Source organism: Leptinotarsa decemlineata, unplaced genomic scaffold (genome assembly GCF_025532065.1).
Source record: "Leptinotarsa decemlineata unplaced genomic scaffold, Ldec_3_MD MMD2_tig00026314_RagTag_RagTag, whole genome shotgun sequence".
Classification (NCBI taxonomy): Eukaryota; Metazoa; Arthropoda; class Insecta; order Coleoptera; family Chrysomelidae; genus Leptinotarsa; species Leptinotarsa decemlineata.
Window position 1 is genome coordinate 10,176,296 of NW_027412684.1, and position 26,044 is coordinate 10,202,339.

The 26,044-nt window shown below is 33.5% G+C and overlaps 2 protein-coding genes across 2 annotated transcripts; both read right to left on the reverse strand.

Moving 5' to 3' along the window:
- Window positions 1-741: 741 nt before the first annotated feature.
- On the reverse strand, window positions 742-10,521 carry LOC111512944 (uncharacterized). Its single transcript, XM_023169107.2, has 6 exons — window positions 10,382-10,521; window positions 9,966-10,317; window positions 9,864-9,916; window positions 9,447-9,632; window positions 4,356-4,510; window positions 742-1,103 (listed from the first exon to the last, which is right to left on the reverse strand). The coding sequence occupies exons 1-6, from the start codon at window positions 10,425-10,427 to the stop codon at window positions 885-887; spliced, it is 1,011 nt and encodes a 336-aa protein (XP_023024875.2). The 5' UTR covers window positions 10,428-10,521; the 3' UTR covers window positions 742-884.
- A 5,041-nt stretch (window positions 10,522-15,562) lies between these two features.
- Window positions 15,563-17,999, reverse strand: Atp6v0b (ATPase, H+ transporting, lysosomal 21kDa, V0 subunit b). Its single transcript, XM_023169108.2, has 6 exons — window positions 17,812-17,999; window positions 17,681-17,729; window positions 16,476-16,559; window positions 16,082-16,229; window positions 15,776-16,027; window positions 15,563-15,715 (listed from the first exon to the last, which is right to left on the reverse strand). Exons 1-6 carry the CDS (start codon window positions 17,870-17,872, stop codon window positions 15,695-15,697), a joined length of 615 nt encoding a protein of 204 aa, XP_023024876.1. The 5' UTR covers window positions 17,873-17,999; the 3' UTR covers window positions 15,563-15,694.
- Window positions 18,000-26,044: the final 8,045 nt, after the last annotated feature.

A 26,044-nucleotide genomic window follows, 5' to 3' on the forward strand; every position in this document is an offset into this window, starting at 1 on the left:
CAGATCAAAGCCCGAATCCGCTTCAACAATTTGGAATCCGCAAAAAGCATTTCATTCAGAGATGATAGAAAAAATACAGAAGAATTTTCTCAGGTACACCTACTTCAAAAAAAATAAAGAGTCTCCCTCTATGATCTCTACAGGACACAACTAGAACATTTTGAGATGCCAACCCTGTCAGATCGTCAAAGCTTGAATGATGTACTATTTATATTCAACATATTTAATCAGATAATAAATGTACCTGAACTCCTCAGTGTGATCAATCTTCATGTTTCTGGTGCTAGTCTGAAAAATCGCAATAGGGTTTTCTATGTAGGCACCCGATCAGAGTCTCAACTCAATCGCTGCCTTAGGCAAGTGAATGATCTAGTCGTAAGCCATCAAAGTCTGGATTTTTTTTGCTGTGATGAATTAGAAATAAGTTTTAAAAAAATGTGCCATATATACCTGTTTTTATTGATGTTTCTCTTGTACGTAATTTTAGGTTTTATTTACTCTGTGTATTTTAAAATCATATATTTTATGTACCATGACATCGGCTGTATACATATAATCGATTGTAAACCTGTTTCAATTGTAGTTTAAATAAAATCTATCTGTCTATATATCTAAAAAATGTTAACCATGACACACAAACGGTCATACAGCATATTGTTACATACCTTCTTTTAAAAAATTGGATTGCGATCTTTGTTCTAAAATGAGGTCGGTGATGTTCAAGAAATTAATGTACATAGATGATTTTTTGTCATATTTATAAAATAGCAAAAAAATGTACATCCAAACATTATCAAATATAATACAACCTAGTGGATCTGAAAATAATTGAAATTTCATCGTATTTTTCATGGTGAAGCGCCAACAGTTTTGGTTCATTCGTTCTATTGTTCCACATCAACGGGACCTTTGATGGAACATACTCCTCGTTCACATAAACCCTTTACAATTTTTCCTATTTCTTCGTATGACTGCTTACTTTTGTCTCTCTGTAGCAATATATTCTTGACTGCTTTGGCCCTCTGAATATCCTCTTTCAACCGGCGCTCCAAATTCGAAATAACTTTCTCCCATTTCAAAATAGGTTCTTTCATTTGTTTGAACTACAACAGAGAATGGGTTTATTGAATTGTTTCATCTACCTGGAAATTTGTTTTGAAATGTTAAGTAAAATTTGAGTTTCCGAGTGTAAGTCGAAATAAAGCCCTTCTACGCAGAGACAAACATTCCAAGAATAATTTTTTTCCGTTCTATTGCTTGAAAGAAAACCTCCAATAATACCTATTTCTTCTCAAATATCTTCAATGTACAGACATCGATCAATTATTAATTTTTTTAATACACTGTCGGGCTTCTACTCTACACTACTTAACAATGCAATTCATACAAATTATCGACCTTAATTGATAGAGATTACTAATTGGTAAACAGGTAGTTTTAAGACTAGGTAGTCAACACGTACAAAGCACGTAACAATACAAATTATTTTCCACAGATTCATCGTAATTAATTGTAGTCCCCACTTTTCTTGACATTCAATAAATATTATAGAAATTGAACTGAGTCATCAATAGATTTTAACTCTCAAACAGTAGAACACTAGCTTGAGAGCAAAAACAGAAGACCTACTGCAAAAATAGTAGACCTGGCAACACTGAACACGTCATTTCTCTTGTGAGATGTCTTCTTCATGTGTGGTGGATTGATGCGCAATCTATATTGCTAACTTTATTTCTATTATAACATTACAACGTGAACGTGTCGTCAATTTTTCTCAATGTTTCACCTGTTTTGATAGTTATTCTGCTGTTCTGGGCGGATATTAATCCAATAAATGAAAAATCATGAAAGTCGAACCAGTCTTTTTAAATGTAACTAACATGATTTTGCGACTTTTTTATTCAAACAAAGACACTTCAACCACGTAGGGTTTTAGCGTAGGTTCAGTGATTCAGATATGATAGTGCTATATTACATATAACATATTAAACTGTTATGAAAAACCTAAGAGGTTGTCAGTATTACAATTTTCTCCTAATATCTGTACCTCAGAGCCAGATGGTCGTAAGTCCAAAAGCAGCGATTTTCAGGTTATTGGTGGTTTGCACATATAATTTCATGGTCCATCCGGCCGTAACGACTTATGTTCTCTAAAGATTCATCCTTTGTTATTAGGGACGATTATAAGAGCGTAAGTCCTAAGCTTTATTCGAGCCAAAAGAACGTAAGTCCATTTAATACCTAATGGCTGATTTGAAGAATTCACAAAGTTTCTACTCAAGAAAGCCCTGGACATTAAATAGTACTATTTATGACACGACCGTTGACAGAACTTGGTGTATGATGTGGGATGAGACAACAGCTCAAGGAGGTAATGAAATAGCTTCGTGTTTATTCGTTTGGGCGATGGAAGAACTAAGAAATCCTGAAAGATCTACGGAGAAGTTGACAGTGTGGACAGATAATTGCAGCGGCCAAAACAGAAATATTAATATGGTATTCATGTATCTGTGGCTGTTAGAAAAATTAGGGACCCTAGCAGAAGTGAATCATAAGTTCCTACTTGCTGGGCACACACACATGGAAGTCGATGTTAAGCATAGTGTGATAGAGAGGGCGAAGAAGAAAGTGAAAAGTCACACTATTTTTACAACTAACGACTGGGTAAATTTTATCGCTTCGTGTTCAAAAAATGACCCCTTCATTGTGAGGAGGATGTGCCTCGAAGACTTCCTTGATTTCCTCTACTTGAGAAGCAGAGATGGTCCATTTGTTGCAAGGAAGAAAAACACAGACAAGGAACCATTTTTGATATCCCGTGTAGTGTGGTTGCAGTTTCGCAAAGGTGACAGCAAGTTGTACTATAAAACAAGTTTTGCAGATGAGGCCTTCAAAACTGTCGAATTCAAAAGAAATCTAAGAGGGAGGGTCGTTATTCCAGCGGCGATACCAAAAGTGAGAAAAACAAAGAAGAAAATAAATAACGACAAATACAAAGATCTCATGAATTTGATGCAGTGGGTTCCTGAAGAGACGAAAGGAAACTTTCCTGAGGATGACTCCACTGCTCTGGAGTAATGAAATATTATTTTGTAGTTCGTCTATGTTTTTTATGTTGATTAAAAATTTTAAATGAATGCTTGCTTAGTTATGTTTACTTAAAACGACGTAATAATCATTTTTTATAATATGTCTTATTATCACTAAGTCCCAAAAAAGATTCTTGATATAGAGCCATAATGGCGTAAGTCCTTTCCTGCCTAATTTAAACCACGATAATTATATCAATTGTAAATTATTCACACAAAAATTGTCCATGAATGAATAAGGTACGACCCTTTCAATGTTTTTGATGAATTTTGATATGATATCTCGAACAATAGCTTTGTAGCTTCTTTAAGTGAACGAGCAATATTGAAATTGAGTCTATCATTATGCTATAAAACGCATTCGGTTATATATGTTCAACACTTAGGAAATCACACGTTAAAAGGTAAGACCTCGTTAGTCCTTTGCTCGCACAAGTTTCTCAACTTCTGAGAGTTGTCGTTCGTATGGAGGTGACAGCTGATTAACGGAAAAACATATTTAAACAGAACAGATTTTAAACAGAACCACACACTATAAATTTAGGTTGCTCTTCGCCCGTCAGAAGATGTCCATGTGTAGCGCGTGTATGACCAGTCGAAGTCGTGATAAGATTACCTACTTGTTTTTGCCTGTTTTGAGGTATGTTCTTCCATGGTAAAACCGATGACTTGATGCCGGATAAGTTTGAGAATGATTCGTTCTATTGGGATTGCCAATAGTTGGAGAGAATATTTTTGTAAAGTGGTTTCAGATCTTGATATGCCACTTGAAGTTCTATTGCTGTTATCGGGTTGATAATACCTTCCTTTGCTAGTTTGTCCGCCAACTCATTATCAGCTATGCGATGGAATCCACATAAAATCAATTTGTGAACTTCATTTTCTTGCAGTGATTATATAGCTCGTTTTATGAGGAGTATGATGGAGTGGTGGGTGTACAGTACTTTAATTTTGCGACTTTGTTTTATATAATGAAGATTTTGAGCATCCTACTGATACAACAAACTTATGAAAATATAAAATATATATTTGATTGATGCTTGAAATGGTTGTTTGATTATTTAGTACCATAATTATTATTTTGATTAATTCACATTACATGAAATTGACACATAGCAAAAATATCGTCTGAATTGAGATAAAAACAATTTTCGGAATAAGTTTCTAATAAACGTGGTCTACAAAAAGTGGGCATTTGAGTGATTCAAATTATTCGAGTTCAACCAAACTTGTATAAACCCAGAATTTGAAATCATTAACCCCTACCTTATTTATTCTGTTCTTCAAATAAACTACCTCTTGTTGAAGTTTCTTGACGGTATTTTCATCTCCACCTTTCAAAATAGATTGCGGTACATCATTCGGTTCTTTGAATATCCCAATCTTTTCTTTGAGGTCTTTCAATTTCAACAGAACTTGTTCTGAAAACAAACGGTTAGTATTCATAATGATTGGTCTAAAATAGCAGTTATTCAAGTCTACGAATCGGAGAATGTGATACAGTTAACTGAGAAAAAATTTCAACATAATATTAAATTATACCACTAGAAATAATCAGCTGAGTTCGACATTTGGCTTCATTCAAGAAAATTCCTGCACTTAGTTTATTTTGAGGAAGCAATGGCTTCATGATTTCTAAAACAATAAAACTGTTTTATTTTGGTTTCTGGTTTCCATACTTTTCAGAAGGTCAATATTCAAACTTTTTTTCTAGAAATGAACGAGTTTTGACTTCATGGTTGAACTCATGTCCCTCTGTAACGAAGTTGAATTTATTTTTCTATTCTAGAAACTATTCCTGTTTTCTTTGAGACGTCCTTCAAATTTTCTTCCAGTTTGACCTATGTAATCATCGGGCATGAATCACAACACAATTCATAGGCTCCTGATCTATCTGACAACAAAATATTGTCTTTCTTGTCTTGAATTTGTTATTTTTATTATGCATGCTCAAGTATATACTAGTTTTGAACAATAACACCTTTTTTTTTTTCGAAAAATAAGAAATCTTCAAACTAGGTTGGCCCAAATATGTTGACGTTCTATAATGTTTTCTTCGTCTCCTGGAATTGGGTGAGTTTCCTTAATGACTTGACTGCATAGTTTGTTGGAGAGTAAAGAATCTCTTAGATGGCTCTGTGTGGAGAATTTTACATCCAATCAAGTCTGACGGATATATCAAAACCTTTTTTTCTGAATCAAATACTTGTAAGTTTGTAGGATGAATATTCAAAAGATTGAGCCCAATTGCAAGCAGTTGACAAATATTTTTTAAATGAGTCTCAGAACGAATTTATCTTTATCTAATTCTAACAAATAGTTCAAATGTCAAGCTCAAGAAAATTTTTGTGCTGCATTTCTTGTACTAATAACATTTAAAGAAATATTTTCAAAGCCTAAACAGCCATCTGGTGATTAATAGGTGAAGTATGGAAAAGCAAAAATGAAATCACTATAGAGATTTTATCCATGACGCACATGGACTGATTATATACGGGCTGCACTAGTTTCTGAATAGAAATGTATGAGTTTGTATACAAATGTATGAACAATAAAAGAAATCTGAAATGTAATTATCGATGCAATTTCAGATATTTGATGCTCTTTTCTGAGGTCCTACGCTAGAAGTAAACTGTAAATATTGAGTCTTTTTGCCGTTCTTTAGCCGGCCATCTGCTCGATAATGAACGAAATGTTATTCATAGCTACATATCGACCGATGTATCCATGTATGTGATTTATTGTGTTCTTCGAAGTTAAATCTTCTCAATTTTAAATAAATTATACATTACAGCTGGATGTGCTCTTAACAGAAGTATAGATGTTGAATTCAATTTAATGAAAACAATTTCCTCACACCATAATACAAACACTCGACTCACGTTTCGGTAAATGAGTTAGCATCATCAGGATATTACAAAAGCTGAATCTAGATCCTTTTATGTACATTAAGAAAGGTAATTATCTAAATGAGTTTATAATATTAGCCAGTGTGTTAGTTTGTTGTATCGTAATGGAAATATCAATGACTAATAACTGACTATACATATATTCCCCGGATTTTAACTTGTAGTTATGTGAGATAGTAAACAAGGGGTGATTTGTATGTGACCTTTGCTGTTGTTTATGGACACTTTCCCACATATTCCGATTCCCAAACTATCTAAGCTAACAGCCTCTAACAGTCTCAAAAAGTTCAAGGGTTTCTCATTTATTTTGTGGCCGTTTCATATGGCTTGTTGAGCGACACCAGACTTCTCTGGTCTATGATACCGAATATGTAAAACTTGTTTCTTGAAACGCTCAGTTTGACCTACACACTTCTTGTCGCAATAATCACAATTTATGTCGTAAATCCCAAACATTTTCGTTTCCATCATCCTTTCCTACTTGTTGTTATTTGAATACACAATTTTCATAAATTAACAGCTTTACCATTTTTTTTTCGATGTCAAAAATAAAAGGTATAAAGTAAATTACTGAATGTAACGGATGAATATACTTCAAACTTGGTCGATGAGTTTATAAAATTCATAAGAAAACAAAAATCTAGAAGAAAGTTTTGAAGACTGCGACAAAAAGCACGTGGGTCATACTAAGCTCACTATAATACCGCGTTTCAAGGAACACGTTTGATATAATCGGTTTCGTAGACCAGAAAAGTCTAGGTAAAGTCTCTGAAAAATATGTAAAATTGTTGAGATCGATACATGACAATAGGCTTTTCGATGGTTAGAAGTTGAAAAATGAAGAAAACATTTTTGAATAGTGACAAAGGTCCTATTCCAAACATCCGGTTGTTGTTGTCTTGGACAGTTTTGAGGACTACGAGTTCTGTTCAAAAAATATTCATTTATTCATAAATTTCTAGTTTGTCCCCTTCAAAGTAGTTTCCCTCAAATATAATACATTTGTGCCAGCGTTTTTTACAATCCTCAAAGCAATTCTGATTTGCATTTATTGGTATGTCCTTGACCTCTCTCAGCGATTCGGTTTTTATCTCCTCAATCATCGCAAAGCGCCGTCTATTCATAGGTCTGTTCAACCCTGAGAACAGAAAAGTCGCAGGGGAGCAAATCTGGTGAATACGGTGGCTTATAGGCATGATTACTGTGTTGTTTTTGACAAAAAAATCACGAACAAACAATGACGAGTGAGCAGGTGCATTATCGTTTGCAAAAGCCATGAATTGTTTCACCAGAACACCGGATGTTTTTTTTTCGTATTGTGGTGCATACTTTCAAGATAATACTCCTTATTAGCAAGAACTTCTGTTGCACTACGCCACGGTAATCGAAAAAAGTAATGAGCAAAACTTTGACATTTTATCGTACTTGGCGTGCATTTTTTGATCTCGACTCTCCTGGGCTCTTCCATTGGGACGATTGAACTTTGGTTTCGACGTCATGACAATTTACCATTTTTGACGCAAATCTGGTTCGGCGTTGACGTCATTCGACAATTTCTGAGCGATGATCATGCGACGCGCCGATTTCTTTGAACAAAATTCAGCAGTTTTGGAACGAACTTCGCTGCCACACGCGTTATGTCCAATAATTCCGAAAAAATTGCACAGAATTAGCCAATCGAAATACTGATATCCTCAGCAACTTCTCTAATCACAGGTCTGCGATGAAAACATTGCAGGATATTCAACTAGTGATTTTAACAGTATTTTGTGTGCAGATTACGGAAAAATGGGTTTTTAGATTCGGTATTGGTTCAATATTTCTGTATTATATAGCCTATATAAACGGTAAATTGAGTCTGAATTATGGAGCTTTCATGACATTACTACACAATGTGAGTGTATCTCTTAAAATACGGTTTAAATCTATTTATTTCAATAACAAAACGATTTTAAACTGGGAAAATCTGGGCCTCCCAAAGGAGTCAGCAGAAGTTTTAGGGTCTAGACTTAAAGAAAGACATATGTTAGCCTCCGGTGTTTCAGTTTCATGGTACCGATTTAGAGAAAGGGAATTTGTCCCTTTTTTACACAAGATGGTGACTTAGTTTACTGCAATAATGTACCCGACGTCATGAAAATGTTCAACATAACCTATGAACCAGAGAAATGGAGACTTTTCATCGATTCATCAAAAAGAAGTTTGAAAGATGTACTTCTTTACAATGGGAACCAATATGTTTCTGTGCCTGTTGGACACTCAGTTCATTTGAAATAATGCTACGAAAATCTTAAATTTGTTCTTGATAAGCTCAGCTACTCTGATCATAAGTGAACCATTTGTGGAGACTTGGAAGTTATTTCAATGTTACTAGGTTAACAAAGTGGTTACACTAAGTTTCCATGTTTCCTATAAGTGCATGGGATAGCCGTGTCAGAAAACAACAATATGTTCAGCAGGTGTGACCAATAAGAAAGGGTCTTATTCCTGGAGCTAAAAATGTTTACTGGATCCTAAAAGAATCTTACTTCCGCCACTCCATATCAAATTGGGACTAATGAAGCAGTTTGTAAAAGCATGAGACAAAGAAGGAGATTGTTTCAAGTATCTATCTGAAAAGTTACCTGGTCTATCCGATCCTAAACTAAAAGAAGGGGTCTTCGTTGGGCCTTTTAAAAGATGAAAGTTTTGTCACTAAAATGAAAGAAAAAAATGCCTGGAAATCATTTAAACTTGTTATAACAGGCTTTCTTGGGAACAAAAAAGACCCAAACTACAAAACTTTGGTTGCTGAATTGATACAAAACTACAAAATGTTGGGCTGCAACATGAGTGTCAAAGTCCATTTCCTTCACTCATATCTGGACTACTTTCCCGAAAATCTAGGGGCTGCAAATGAGGAACAAAGAGAACGGATCCATCAAGACATAAAAGAAATGGAACGCAGATACCAAGGTCGGTGGAATGTTAAAATGATGGCAGACTACTGTTGGATGTTAAACAGGGAAAATTCACAAGAGCACAGCCGAAAAAGTACCAAAAGAAGCTTTGACACGAAAAGAAAACGTTTTACAAAGACTTATAATCACATGTTTATGTACAGACCTCGTACATTACACAATCAGAGTCTGCTTCAGAGCTCACTGTTGGAATATGAGGTGATCCTACCAAAAATACCCTAGAAACATTTCATGTAGGAATTTGTAAACGAACTTGACACCGCAAGTTCTTCAAAATGTATGTAATAAAATAATCTGTATTATTTGGAGAGGGTCAAAACTTACAAACTCGACGGTTTTTTAGATTTATGCGAGTTCTTTTCTGGTAGTTATGCCTTGCGGAAGTTTTCGAAAACCCTCCCTGTATACTTGTTTCATGATTTCCTACTGTCAGGAGTTCTTTAAGATCCTAAGATGTTTTCATCATTAGCTCACTTACTCGTACATACCCTTCTCCTGTATCAATTGTTTCTTGATTCTTCGTGCAGTAATGATAATTTCTTGAATGGTTCCATCCAACAGCTTACCACACAGGTACTTTGTTGCAGTGACCTCAGGAACTTTGAGGTCGTGAAGGGCACTTTTGACTGATTGACTTCTCTTTTTGATTTTATTAAATTCTGTGGAGATGTCAGCTGAAAAATATTAAATATTTTGTTCAATTTCTAATCAGATATATCAGTTTAATCAAAGTAATTATTGACGGAAATCCCCATTTCAAATATTCAATATCATCAATTTCTCTTGATATTTCTATAAAAAAATAATGAAAACTTCCAGATATCAAATTCTACAGCAAGTTTTTTGTGTTAACAAGTAATACAACATTATGTTAGATTTTTTACAAATGAAGTAACTATACTCACAAATACTTTCACTAACACTAAATCCTTGTTTTTCAATATCATCAATTTCGTTCCTTAAAAAAATTGGTCTTAATTATGCCTTCTATCGTTTAATATACTCACATCATCATATTATACTCATCTCTGGCAGTTTGGCATGTCTGATTCGCTTTGTTTCTCGAGGTTTTCACAATTTCCAGATTGTTATAAATCAATTTCAATAATTCAATCCCCCTTTTTAGTTGATCCGTTTGATTCGCATCAAGGATGTTTGTTTCTATCGACTTCTGATTTTTCCTCAACTCATCAAAATTTCCGATATTCTTCAAGAGTGCATTCAAACGTTTGAGTAGTTCATTAATTTCGTTAAAAGGTGAAGGAAATGAAAAATTCGAAGGGACAACAAATGAATGATTCACTCTATCCAATGCATCCTTCACGTGTTTCATGCAGTCATCGTTGATCGTATCTTGACCTGAAAATAATTGAAAAGGTTCATGAGGATTGATGAAAAGGGGTGTACTTTAAATTTTACTTACTAGTAATGAGCAAAAAGTAAACAAAAACAACTGCTATTCGAAACATGACAGTATTTCTACTGATTGACGAGACCTTTTATTAATCATACCTATATAATTTATAAGGCTTATCTAATCTCAAGGTGTTCGTCGTGAATTTATTGTTATCCAAATACTATGTACAGGATGTTATTGTACAAAGCACGATAAAGGTGGTGAAACCAACGACAGAAAATGAGAAGTATCCAAAGATAAAGTGGACGGAACAAAAAAAAGACTCTTCACGTGATACGACTGCTTGGCACACTTGATTCCCCCAAAGGCTGTAGGTATGTTAGAAATACGCGATGTATGTTGGAACTTATTTCTGAAACCTAAATGAATATGATCTGAGACGATTTAAGTAGTAGTGAAGCAGCAATTCACGTTGGCATTTAATCGCTTCAGTTAGATTATATTCATTTAGAGAACGTGTTTCGGGAAGTTCATTTCAAAACGATGATGTGCTCCAAATGTGTTTTTTGATAGTTCCGAAGTATGTCATGTTGAACTTCGAAAAGGATCGAACCCTTCTCGTGAAAATGAATATACAAAACAGACAAATTCCCAGTCATCCTTCGATGTTCCGCACATTCAGTTTCATCAGCATTTATTCAAATCTTCTATACTTATAAATGCTGAAGGAAGCTGAAATTATAGATGTGCAAGAAGAAAGCATTTTTAAACATACTGTAACGAATCTGAAGCCGCCCCTGACCGATATGCCGGCCGACTCAGAGAACAAACACATGATATGACCGCGAAAGAATGCAGTCGGGAATCGCCGGTAAAACTCTAGTCGAGTACCGAACCGACTACAGATTTCTAGACAGGACCGTTACATTATATAGATAAGCCCGGCTTCCCGGCCCAAGAGGGCAGTTCAGAAAGTGAATCGAGCGGCTAAACAAGAAATTCAAATAGTGGAAATAAATTGAGCGTTTGTTGCTGAGTGTTGTAAATAAAGTAGTTTGTGATTAGTGAAATATTGTTGGAAATAAATTTGTTTAAGACAGCTAATTCTTTAATTTGTCACAATTCCAACTGGGAAGCTGGGAGTCGCGAGGACAAAAGGCGCGTTCATAAAATAAAGTTACCTATTAATCACTGTTTGTCCATATCGGTACATTTTTGAAGTATGAATTGTTGTAAGTAGGTTCTTTTTAGAGCGTAGATGTGCAATAAGAAAGTATTTTGAAATATACCAACTGGGGCTCCAGCCGCGCAGGAAAACGGTGCGTCCATAAAACAAAATTATTTTTTCATCACTGTTTCTCCATATCGGTACATTTTCGGAGGCTGAAATTTCGTATGTAGGTTCGTTTTACATTCCAGATGTGCAATGAAAAAGGTTTTTTAAATATTCAAAGTAGAACGCCGGCCGCGGGGAAAAATGGCGTTTATAAAATCATCATTAATATATCCTTTATCCTATCTTTTCCATTTTATAGCATGTAATTTGTATGAATATTTTCGAAAATAAAATGCAGGGACATAGCAGTTGCGGCGGTACCGGGCCAATTATATGTGGCTCTATCAAGATTGATTATCCTCTAAAGAAAACTTGTTTGTATTGTCTACTGACAAAAAAAGCTGTAAAAGTTGTATGTAAAGACAGTTTGTAATATACTTAGTTTTAGCATTGCACCCGTGCGGAGAAGGGGCTAGTCGCTAGTTTTACATATTCGCTTCATTAGTTTTAGTGGCATATTTATTTGAAAATGTATGCGACATCTGAAGTTTAATCATGAATTTATATATGCAATAATAATAATATATATTATTTATTTAAGATCCAAATACAAATACAAATGAGAGGTACAAATTGAAAGTTCAAATAAATAACGAGATGCTCGATAAGTAAGTAACTCTTTCATATATTACGTTGTGAAGAATTCCTGTGTACATAGTGTTTAAATTTCTTTACGAATATTTGGAGGGAAACTAAATAAGAAAAACTGATCTATGTGTAATTTAATATTCATATTCGACAGTACTTGTTTTGTATGGGTTATTTTGTCCAGTTTTTTCATCTGAAAAAAATTATTTTCATAAATATATACCCATCTTTGTTGAAGATTTTTTATTGGTGTATATAATTATTTCTTTCTTTGTTCGAAAGTTCACCGTTTTCTACATAATGATGGAGAAGAAGTAACACGAAAGGGTTTTTTTCCCAGAAGCTAATGTTAAATATTTGAAATGTTGCACCGGCAGATTTATTTGTATTTACGTTGAATGATGAGAAGGGGACGATTTTGAAGTTAAAACGCGACACTCTCCTTTCATTTCCAAATGATGGCTCTCTTCCACTTTATTTTTTCTTCACCTAAAAACGATCGGGCTCTTCATTAACAATCTGGGTTAAATAGTCAATCTAGTTGAAATGAGAGAAAACCCAATTTTCTATTTAATAGGGATTAGAGTTTTTGCGGCAGAAACACAATACCCGAAATCTAGCAACATTTGTAAATTGAATAAAAAATCATCCAATCAAAAGTACTCAATGGGCTCATAAAGTGGAGTAAAGTATCAGTTAACTCATTCATTGAATCCATGTTTTCTTGTCTTGTCAGAATATGGCGTCGAAAAACAATGAGCCTTTTTCCTGAGAATAGTACAGCGAACGTGTCACGAGAGGCAGCACTAGTAGTAGGGACAAACATAAATTATTCACATGTAAAAACTTGATATTTACGCAATATTAATTTATTATTTAAAAATATTAATCTGATATAAAAAATTATTTTGTGCCAGTATAATGCCAACAAAGCATTGCTGTTTTGCGAATTGTACGTCGGATAATCGATATCCGGAAGAAAACGTGACTTTTATACCATTTATAAAACCTCATATGATGAGGTTAGATGTAAGAAATGGATACATGCTTCGAGAGTGGGTTTAACAGTGCCAAAAATAAATAAATATTCATATGTTTGCTCTAAACATGAAATGAATAGTAAATTTTTCATAGTTATAATTATCATTGAATAGAATGAGATATAACCTCAATCGCTTATTAAATCATAATAATTTATTATATTTAACTAAATTTATTTCATTACCATCTATATTATTCTATAATTATTCATTATTATATTATCTATAATTATTTTGAATTTCTTTTACTACAGTTTGAATCTACCGCTACTCTTTTACTAGAGTCTGTATACTAACCTGTCTATTAATTTTTTTTTCCAGTAACTTTTAAATTACGGCATGCAAGCCAACGTTTTAATGTTACAACATTGTTATCCTTTACAGTTGCAAATTTTAGTTTTGCTTCAGGAACATTTTCTTCTGTTAAAAACATTCTTTTTTAATAGTACTTTACCATATATGTTTATATGAGGATTAGGCAGTTTGTCCCTACCGAACTACTAGCGCTGCTAGTGAGTGATTTTTCGTACTTCAGGAAAAAGGTTCCTTGAATTGATTTAAATCCCATTTGAATTTGTGATATTTAAGCCAAGCCGTCGTACCAACGTAAACTTTTAGCTAAAATTTGTCAATTGCAGAATTACCAGAAAACTGCTCTGACAAAAAATATATTGGAAAAATATTAATTTGTGCGAAAAATGTATAAATCAAAGTGGAACAATGTGTGAAGGTGACGAGCCGAATGAAATAATGTGTATTCAGATCGTTTTTTGGTGCAAAAAAGAAGGTGGAATATACCTTTTTTATCTTTCAAGAGCCATAATTCCGCAATATAGCCAAAATGCATTGTATTTACTTCAGAATCGTGTCCTGCTCATCATTTTACATAAGTACAAGTAAAATTTGTTCAAAATGCTCTGTCGGCATCATTCCGAATATTTACCTTTGAAATAAATTCTTTTTTTTCCTGGAGTTGATCTCTTTGTGTCCTAAAAGTGGAGTCCAGCCTCTTTTTCATCCAATCGCTAGTAATATCTGTGCATAAATCTAGACCAGAACCTGAAGATGTTTTTGATCCATCTGCTATCTACTATATTCTCTTCTTGGAGGATCCAGTCCTCTCTACCCAGTATTTGGACTGTTTAAGGCAGGTTGAAGTCATCAAATCATAGGCCAGATCCTTCGTCATGTCACCAGTGAGACAACTAAGAGTTGAAGATCCCAAAGTCAAAGACATCACTCGGGAATGCCTTGTTGTGATTACTATCCTCTTCCTGGTAGTCGAGTTATCGAAAATAATACAAATAAGTAAAACGGAGAATATATGTAAAGTATTCCAAAAAGAAGGCCAGAAATAACTATCCCTTTTTGCTGAAATAGTAACATAATGAACAATGTCCAAAATAACACTGTATTATATGTCAATTTGAATTCATATACCACTGAAGGTACCAAGTTATAACAAGCTGGATTTTCCATTGTTATCATGCACCACAAGGCAAATGTTGGTAAATATTAGTTTCAACTATATAAAACCTGAAATTTATGGTGTAATACTGGTACATGAATCTACATTCAAGTGAAAGCTCAAGGCAAAAATCGATCACTTGATTCAGTTGTAATGTACTGTTTGTGTTCGAGATATTTTTTTAATTTTTTTTAAGGACAAAACACAAGCACTCTAAGAGCGGTGCCTGTACTTCATATTACTTTCATTTATTATTATTGTGCGAATGAAAATATGATAATAACAATACTATTTTTGTTGTCTCAATTATAGTTTCCATTCTGTCCCTAAACTTGTAAAAGATGACTTACTGAAATTATGTATCATTTGTTACAAAAATGTTCAATGAATATTTCCATGAAAATGTAACAAGTTTTATTTAGATAAATTTCTGGACAGAAACTCAAACAATATTATTTTTGTTGTGTATATCTATAATCACACATTTTACCAGTGTATGGTGAGTTCAGCAGAACGATTTTCAAGTGTAATCACCTACAGTGAGAATAATTTGAAACAAAATTTTGAACAAAAATAATGTACCGAAACTTTGTTATCGGTAATTTATTTGAATAATTTGTGTGAATGTGTCGAAATGTCTAGAATTGATTGGATATATGATCTTTTCATAATAATATTCCCATCCAGCACAATACATACCATGAGAAAAGGAAAAATAACATATCAATACACAAACAAAGTGAACCCTGAACAAAATTCAAGGTAGTACTGTGGAACCATCGGTGAAATACAAATTACACAAATGAGAATCAGAATTTTTAACTATCAATATATTCCAAACTTTGAATTTCAAACATATGTAAACCTTAAAAGTTATTGTTTCTTAGACCAACTGATATAAGTATATACAAAGACTACATATTATGATACATATTCACTGAGGATATCTATCCACTTGCCTTGGAGGACTGAAAAAAAACAGATGATTGTAATAAACTTCCAGTACCCTGAGAAATCAATAAACTCACCAGAAAAACTCCCACAATCAGCCCGAACAAGCCAATAGCACTTCCGAAAATTTCGATGATGAGGATTCGAACAAATAGGGAAGCGTTAGCGGCGTCTGCAATTGCTGCACCAGATCCAACAATGCCAACGCAAATTCCACAGAATAAATTTACGAATCCAACTGTCAAACCGGATCCAAAAATTACGTGCGATCCGTAATGGTTAGATGAGAAGACTGACTCGTCTTTGACAAACAGGGCACCATCAAATTCCTGTAAACTCATCAAAAAAATAATTCAAGGGAATAAATATGATGAAGTGTATACCTTGAAATTACTGGAGAGGACAATAGCCATGATCAAGCCATAAATGGCAACTGCTTCACAGAAAATGATTGAAACCAAATTTTTAGTTTTAATTCTTGGAGCTTTCACACCAGCGCCAACTATGCTGACTCCTGTAGTGTGAATACCTCTGAAATTGAGGTTAAATAAAAACATAAAACACTATGTACGATATCTGTTTCATTTAATTATGGATGTTATGGATTACAAACCGAATGAGTGATTTCCATGAAATTCAATGTTTATATATTTGAAAGAAGTGATTTTTGATTGACTTTTTTCTTCCAGTTTGCATCAAAAAGAAACTTCTGTGCATGATCTACGCATGATGGTCTTTTCTATGTTCATAATGCTTCGAAAATGAATAAAAACTTACATTGCAGCTCCAAGCACAGATAGGGATACAGCTAAACCAATTCCAAAGGATGACCACATATATGGAGAAACACCGAGTAGAAACCTAGTGAGAATAAAATAATGTTATTCAAGAGAATAATAACTAAATCAAATTATTAAAGATGGATTCATACACCAATCAAATAGTAAATCACCCTTAAAAGTCATGAAATGTTGAATCATTGAATTTCAACGGGGACATTTGTCTATGCGTGTTTCGAGTCATAACAAATGTTATAGAACATGAATTCTACCAATATAAACCTTGTCAATTGTAATTTGAAACTCATTTGATAAAACTGTTACAGCAAATGAGAAGAGTTCAAATTCATGTAGTTGAAAATGGTAAATATTACACGTCATATAATACGAATGAAAAATATTTTCAAATTGTTTCAAGCATTCAACAATGTTATAAAATGACTAATGATATTTGATATTTCTATATTGACACACATTTTATTTCCCAAAAACCCTTCTTCAGGTTGACCTATAAAATACTTTAATCATTTTACTGTACTTCAATGAGACCTGTAAAAATAAATAGTGTAGGTAATAATTTAATTACTCAAATCAGCAAAGAATATGAGAAATCAATGTGGTACATTGGGAAGTTCATGCTTACAATGGCATATTAGCAGATAGAACTTTCATCTACTTTCAATATTCCTGAAGACTTCCAAGGGTTACTGTTGCTTATGAGGGCATTTAGATGGTTGTGTTACAATTTTTTTACTAATTAGTAACACTAGAGAATACTCATATTCTACTTGTATAGTATTCAAGTCGATTCTTGGGAGATTCTAGAGATTTTATGCCAATGTTGAGCTCTCATCTTGTGTGTAACAGTTTTGAGTCGTTGCTACTGAAAAACTTACAACTGGTACATTAGAGTAAGTGCCTATAAGACAATATCTAGGCTGGTGCATGAATGTTACACTGAAAATTGAGGATCCAACTGTTTCCAATTTCTTACGACTTGCGACTTATGACCTAGAATTGGGTGAGACTTCAGAAGAAAAATCTAGGAACCATTGACATATAAACTATCTACAATTGCGATGGGAAGATATTCTTGAAAATAAATGGTACCCCTCCCTAAGGTACACTTTTTTTCCCACAGTTTCATCTCCTGAGGTACACATAAAAATTTTAAAAATGACTACCAAATTGTTCTATACTCACCATGCTGGACTGATTTGCTCCCCTTTGCCAGTCAGTAGATAATAAAGAACTTAAACAAAAATTGGAAATTATAAACAAGTCACATGATTGCAGAAAGCACATAAGTTAACTATGAAATCTTCTTAACTTACTAAATATTGTAGTAACTGAAGAAAACAATATTGAGGCTGTGTAAGTTAAGTAATAGCGCATCTTGAGTCCTTTGGAGAGCAAATTAAAAATAAAAAATGGTATCAAATATTTCTTAACAGTACATATCAATCACATAAAACTAAAATCTAAAGTAGCGCTAATCCGCTAATCGCTGATAGGTGTGTTGTGTCATGTGTCAGATAAATAAATAACTTTTTGTCAACGTTGCCAAATCATATTTTTATAACTGTCTACTTTCTGGTAAACACAATCAAAACTATAACATTTCGTTTTCAAAATGGATTGAAGATTCTTTTTGCACGATACCAGCACAGTATTTGCTAAGTACCGCGTAGTTCACGAATTAATCTGAATTCATAACTTCTCTTCGTAGTATTCCTTCATCTAAAATATATAATGAATATAAATTTTCCATTTATACTCTTTACAAATAATATAGGGAAAGGATGGATGGCAGTCCATCAAACCTATTTTTTTCCTTTAAATTATTTTAAAGTTACTTGATTATTTTTCCATAAAGTTAGAATTTTTATTCGATATCGGCAACTACGGTCATTGCCTGAATAGGGTCTTGGGACATATTTGCGTGCATATGTCATGTTATGTAAATTCAAATTTGACACGTCTATCTGTGTCTAGAGACGGTAAGGTTGTCTAACTTGGGCTGATAAGCTTACTGACAGTTCTTTGTCACTAATAAATAAGAACAACGATAACAATATTGTGGGTATTTTCAAACACCAGGATTTCTATGCATCTTTGTCTGCCACCACTCATCTTTTTAATCAGAAGTTTGGAGGGCAGTAGTGATGCAACTGTCTCGCGACAGTTGCAGTTTGGCACCCGTATTTAGGGCTCTCGAACGAAGTCAGAAATCTCACAGCGGTTATGACCCTCTCTTATAAATCGTGCACTTCTCATCGAGAAAACTTTCAAAAATTGGCAATTCACTACAGTTCAATTCCTGCTCAAATCTAAACAATGAAATAAAAAATAGGTATTCAAAATAATTTTGAAAGAAACACTGTAATTGACTATATATAATATCATTACCAATCGGCGCGGTAAAATTTATTGTTTATATTACGACCGTTAAATTATGCAACCAATAAGTTACTTCGTAATTCGACAACTCATTTGTCGAGGTCTTAACAAGAGCATAACGATTGACCCAAAAGTCTGACTTTTTGTTGATATCATGAACATTTTAGAGTTAGATATTGTATATCAAAATATGCATGAACAGAAGATCTTCTCAATGTGATGTCGGCATGTACGTTAAGGCATATAAGGTTAAGAACCTGCATGCTATATGAAAGTGTGAACTGTTAAGCTCTTCGAAATATTCCTAGAGAGAACCAGAGAGAAATATTACCCGATTTGCCAATGAGAATAAAACACTTTCATGAGATTCATGATTTCATCCATAATGTTGTACTTGTTATTATGTGGTGCACACAATTTCATTGAAGACGGAAATGAAAAAAATCTACGTTTGTTTCACAACTGTCATATACAGCAAAAAACCCAAAAGTTTCTCAAGTATCTTGAAGGATTCACAGGGGAATGTAAATGAAACCACCGAGAAACCTCAACACTTTTCAACAAAAATACAAGAAATATCAAGTTATAGAGAAAATCATGAGAGTTCTGGTTCAAACATTTGAGAGAAAACAATTCCGACTATGGACTGTGTTTCTTCCGTAGTTAAAATATATGTTGACTTTATTTTACTCAACTGAGGTTAATCAGTTAAATATTTTACCAAACATGATAAATAATAATATAGACGCATAAGGTAACTTTTTGATTTCTCGTAAGTATTTTGTGCCGTGAAGTCACAATATACATAACGTATTCAAGAAACACTTTATTGTGAGATTTTCACTCAACTCTTCGGGGAAAATTTCATAATAGAGTGTTTCTTGATGTACTTAACTTATTTCACTTTCAATATCCTCCTCTATTCATAATCTTTGGCAAAATTATATCAACTTCTATCTACACCTCATTTTCTGCTTTGAAATGTTTCTCATACTTCAATCTACAACTCATTTTTTGTTTTAAATGTTTTTTCGATACTTCAATATACAACTGATTTTTCATTTTGGATGTTTTTCTCAATTATTGTAACAGTTGTACTGAAGCATAGGAGAGTCAAACTATTTTTTTTATATTTTCGACTCTGAACTAAGATTTTTATCTCGAAAATTTCAAATTTGAACTTGGAATAATGTTAAGGTTGAGAGTTCAGGTTGGCTTATAATGAAAAAAACGTCTAAATTCTGAGTTCAAAGTTGGAAATTCCAAATTACTTCTAGCACAACGTTTTCTAATTGGGGTGAAAAAATGTGCGGGCATGTTCAGAAACTAATTTTATGAAAAAAGTTCACATAAACATCGGTCCGAGAATGCATTTTTTCAACATTTGCGGCGATTGTAATCTCCAATAGTTTTTGTAACCATTTCAAAATTGTTCATTTCATGACTCATCAACAAAGCTATATATGAGAAAATCAATTGTATAATCGAGGAATAGGTATGCGATAAAGTGGTTTTTATCATTATCCTCGAAAGCAAAGAGAGACCTAAAAACAAATCAAGAGATACTCAAATTAAATATTACAAGAAACGTGAGTGGCGTACATTTTTTGATCAATAATGTTGGCTAAACCACAGTATAGAAAACACTTATGTACGGTGGCTAAACTGTGACGAGCTGCCAACTTGACCAATTGTTTATATGTGTTCTTTGTGACAAGGTTCTTCCCGTTTGAACAATATAAAGTTTTGATCAAGAACCTCAAGTTAACTATATATTATTAGTCAGTGAGCTATGCTTGAAGTCTGGCAGTAAACAAATCTTAAGCAAAATGAACATTAAACGTTCAAGCCAGTCTCGATATACCTACACAGTAAGTTTAATGGTCTGACGCCTATCAGAAAACAACTACTCCCCTGGCTAATACCACGAAGGGCGTTGGATTATATTCGACAGGGAACTATATACTCCTGATCTACCCGACACTGAAGTTTTATCTGTATTCTTGTTTATAAATTTGCTTAAATTATTATTTGTGTTGTAATGCTGTATTGTACGGAAGCGTAGAAGGGCCAAAAATTATTTGTTTATTTGATCCACCATAATTTCGACTTATCTCGTAATTTCGACTTTTATTTCGTAATTTCGACTGTTATTTCGTAATTTCGACTGTTATTTCGTAATTTCGACTTTTATCTCGTAATTTCGACTTTTACCTCGTAATTTCGACTTTCATCTCGTAATTTCGACTTGAAAGTCATAATTTCACTCAAAAGTAGAAATATGGTTCCTTGAGTGCATTATAATTTACTACGAGGTGATGTTAACAGGAGGTTCGTGAAGTTGTTGTGTGATTGAAATTTTAATGGAAATATGTGGTTGAAAGTGGGATCAACCTCAAGCGACCCTAAATTTAGAAAAAATCATTAACTCTGAATCAATCAATACTTTCAACAATAATAATTTCGAACTGATGTTGAAACAAGAACAAATATTTCAGTTGAATACCTATACATTTTTGAAGATGCTCGTGTCAATGATATTTCATTAACTTTTATAACACTATTTATTATTTCTCATCTTCACACTTGAAAAAATTTGTGATTTTGAAGGTAATTGGAGGATATTTCTTAAAAGGAGGATGTTCCAGAACTTTACGAACCGATATGGGCTCTGAAAATGAAGTAATGGAGAGGATACAAAAAGCCTTTCATGAAGTATTTACTGAATCAACAAATCGACCATGTTTTTTTGTATGGAAAAAGCATGCACAATCAAAGGATATAATCTTGGTGGTCTATATTACGTAAACATAATGCACAATACTGGATGAATTTATTTCAATCCCTAATAGAAGACAATTTATTTGATGCATCATTTTCGGACAAGTCTCTAGTTCAATTTTGTTTCATACCATTAGAACAGGTAAGAGATGAGTTGTTGTTAATGAATTTTTAATTATAATTTTTATTTCAGAGTGATCTTCATCAAATATGTTTTGAATGGAATATTCATAGAATACGGAAAACAAGAAATGCTATCGCTCCAGCAGGGAGAACAAGTATATTGTATGCGATATACAGAAGATACTTTTCTCTACTTAGTTTATATTTCAAACATTCGTTGTGGAATATAAATCAGATATCATTCACATGAGTTCTACTGGTATACACCGATGTTTCGCCTTAAAGCACTTACCCTAAGACTCTTCAGTACCAAATTGGATAACAATTGTGCATTTTCTATAATATTATCCAATTTGGTACTGAAGAGCCTCAGGGCAAGTGCCTTAAGGCGAAACATCGGTGTATACCAGTGAGGGTGACAGTGTTCCATGTAAGTGCAATTTATTACCATTCATTCAAAGTAGAACTCATGTGAATGATATCTGATTTTTATTCCACAACGAATGTTTGAAATACAAACTAAGTAGAGAAAAGTATCTTCTGTATAATTCAGTCTTCATATAGAAGTATTTGTTTCGAAATAATTTTTTTCTTTCGTGTAATTCAATGTTTATATGAAAGTAGCTGTTTCAGGAGGACTTTCTTTCAGTTTGTGTCTGAAAGTTACTTCTTTGCATGATCTACACATCCATGTATAGAGTTACTTATTTTCAAATTGATTACTTCCTTCCTTTCTTTGGAAGATTCTCTCATCCCCTTTTTTTGTATCAAGGTGGAGTAGTATAAAGCCAAAAACTTTATTTCCCAAAGATACAATATTCATTTTGGGTTTTCTCTTCGCGTTCCGAAAAATCGTAGAGATCTAATGACGCAAAAAAATTAACTGGAGCAGATTGGTTCTCGAAGATTCAATCAGAAAATGAGTAGGCTTCGAATATACAATAAAATCGATTTCTGTCATATTTCTTCGTAAAAAACATGCCACTATGAGAAGATTGGAGCACTGTCGAAATGATTTGAAAAGAATGTCCAAATTTCGAGATAAAAGTCGAAATTACGAGATGATAGTCAAAATTACGAGATAAAAGTCGAAATTACGAGATAAAAGTCGAAATTTCGACTTATAAGTCTAAATTATGGTGGATCAAATAAACAAATAATATCTATTTGGCTCTTCTACGCTTCCGTAGTATTGTTTATTGTGGCTTGATTGGAAATAATAGATCTGAGAATTCAGAAAATATGCTGGATGACCAAATAGAATTGAGTTCTTTCCCTCTGTTGAATCTGTTTTCTAATGTGGAAATTGATATTTAGTTTATTACATGTCCATTTAAGGAATTGGTATATGATATAATGTTTAAGTTTTCAATTAGCTTATACTTTGAGTCTGGTAAAATTATTTAGTCATTAAGTAGAAGATCATGTTCCAAATTGTTACATTGTGTAAAACTTAATCATTATAATAAACACGCTTGAAGAAGCTATTATATGTATAGCGAAACACGTATTGCGGTTTTGATCAAATTGAACCCAATGGACGATTCCAGTACCACTATTCATTGTTGCCACTATAAAATTTTTGGGTCTAGGTAAATCGACTGACATTTTCTAGGCTTTTTTTAATTCGAAGTCGAAACAGATAGAATTTGTAACTTTATAGATTCCTAAATGTTCCCGGATATATGAATCGAATTATTAAAGTTGATATGATCAAAATTAAAAAATCCTAGGGAATTTTACTTTTTAGGTTGTTCAATTGTTCGAAACCTCTCACCTATATATTTTACCTGTTGTCACAAACATAGCATTTCAGTGTTCAGTTTGTTTTTGCAGAGTAGTTACGTTTTGATAGTGTATTCTGTAGGTGTTGTATGATATCGTTTCCCATACCATTATTATTACCAGAGGATATTCCAGGTGCCCTATTGAAATACAATTTATTGATTGAAGACCATTCAGTTGCAGAACTCCAAAGATGGATAGACTTTTTCTATCAGAACGATCCTGTTCTACTGAATACAATGACATGTGACGGTGAAATGAAAAAATTACCACTATTAAACAACGTACAAACTCAAAATTCCCTAGGATTTTATATTTTTGTCCATATCAACTTTAATACTTCGATTCATATATCCGGGAACATCCAGAAATCTATGAAATTGAAAATTCTATCTGTTCCGACTTTGAATTATTCCAAAAAAGGCCTAGAAAATGTCAGTCGATTTAGATCCGAAAATTTTATAGTGGCAACACTGAATAGGGGTACTGGAATCGTCCATTGAAACAGCCCAAAAATTTAAACCAGGCAGTGTTGGTGAACGCACTACTCGACGATGATTATAGACATTTATTTCCAGAGATTTTAGCCTCGAAGATGAGCCCCGGAGTAATCGACTGTGCGTGGGTTGGCGAAAAAACTGGGCGTCAGCTCACATGCGGCTTTTGATGGTTCAAAATGTATTGGAAAAGTCAAAAAGCTCCAATGATTTGAACGATCGACAAGTTTCGATGTCTGTTTTTCTTTGCTTCTGTGCAACTGAAACGATTTTTTTTTTATCACATTGTCACGCGTGATGAAAAATGGTCCTCTATGACAACAAGAGACATCAGAATAGTGGTTGGACACTGATGAGCCATCCAGGCACTTTACAAAGGCAAAAACTCCCCAAAAATGGCCGTGGTCAATGTATGGTGTTCAGTGGCTCGTATGTTTCACTATAATTTACTGCAACCGGGTCAAACCATCACAGCAGAGTCATATTGTGAGGAAATCGATGAGAAGTACCCAAAATTCTATCAGCAGTAGCCGGCACTGGTCAACAGAAGAGGTCCGATCCTGCTCCACGACAACGCCCGTCCGCACGTTTCACAAATCACCGTCCGAAAATTAAACGAATTGAGCGTGGAAGTTCTGCCTCACCGACCATACTACTCAAACTTCTCGTAAACCGACTACCATTTTTTCAAGGACTTCGATAACTTTCTCACCGGTAAAACCTTCACCAATCAGGACCAGACAAAAATGGCGTTCTTCGTCTTCAAAAAATCCCGAGCACACTTTTGAAACAACCCGATACAAACACCTGTGAAACACTCTCTAGAATATTTTTATGCCCATGATACATTTCAATGAGAGAGTTCAAACATTTCTTGAAAATCTGATAACTAGATATAAGTTTAAAAAAAATATTTACATTTTTCTTTTTTTTTCTTGTAGGAAACACCGATAGTACCACTACCGATAAAGCAACGGTGTTACCTAAACGTGTCTAGAATGAAAATATGTGTTTGTGAAAATTGCTCAATTATTATTGTTGTAGTACAAAACTTCGAACTCCGACAAGATTTTTTGACAGAGACGTTAGAGATTAAAAAGAGGAATGGTCCTCCTGACGAAAATCAAGTAGTTTTCATAAAAGAGCTCTAAAACAACGCATTTCAAACTTATCATTTCAACCTTTTTCTTTAAAAAATTATTTAAATAGTTAAAAAAGAGGAATGAAATAATGCATTCAACATTTAAAAAGGTTTCGTTTCTATTTAACCATTTGGCAACATCGGTTATAGCTAATAAAGGACAATGAATCTGTTACCTGTATGAGACAAACAAAGATGACATATTTCAGAGGCGTGCTGTTCTGTTTACTTATGTTCCGAATTCCAAGACATTCTGTGACATATGACATTTCGTGCATCTAACCTATTTTCCTCTATATAAATAAATAACAAAACAAAACTGTTGTTTATGTGGCTTGTGGAGGTGGTATTTATATTTTGCCTTGATTGTTGATTTATAAAGATAATTTTCCTTTTTTAAAGTAGAATATCTAGGTACGTATAAATTATTTCAACTTGATATAGACGCTGTTGCCAATATGTGAATTAGAAACAAATCCCTTTAAAAATTAAAACCCAACATTTGAAACATCAATTTGAATACTTTTCGAAGTGAATTTGAAAAACGCATGAATTAAACTCAACTTTATTTTGTTCAAACTTGCTTTTGCTGTAATAACCCAAATTGAGGAACATTCCCTATTGCTCCAACTCATTTAAATACTTGTGGATCGGGGCATAATGGGATAATACCCCGTTTTGCCCCGTCTTTGTGGTTGAAATAACATTTTTTGTGTACTGACAAAATATTTTGTTGTGACTTCCACTCGAACAAAATTCAAATATATCTTTGTTTTTTGCTTTTTTTTGTTTATTATGTGCTTTCATACTTGCTATTTGAACTTACAAACGTCCGTTAGT

Coding starts and splice junctions, on each gene's coding strand:
- LOC111512944 (XM_023169107.2), bottom strand. CDS start 10,427: ATGTTTCGAATAGCAGTTGTTTTTGTTTACTTTTTGCTCATTACTA. Junction 10,318..10,381: donor TTACTTTTTGCTCATTACTA/GTAAGTAAAATT, acceptor AATTATTTTCAG/GTCAAGATACGATCAACGAT. Junction 9,917..9,965: donor GATGAGTATAATATGATGAT/GTGAGTATATTA, acceptor AATTTTTTTAAG/GAACGAAATTGATGATATTG.
- Atp6v0b (XM_023169108.2), bottom strand. CDS start 17,872: ATGCGCTATTACTTAACTTACACAGCCTCAATATTGTTTTCTTCAGTT. Junction 17,730..17,811: donor TTCAGTTACTACAATATTTA/GTAAGTTAAGAA, acceptor TTTTTGTTTAAG/TTCTTTATTATCTACTGACT. Junction 15,716..15,775: donor TGATTGTGGGAGTTTTTCTG/GTGAGTTTATTG, acceptor GTTTTTTTTCAG/TCCTCCAAGGCAAGTGGATA.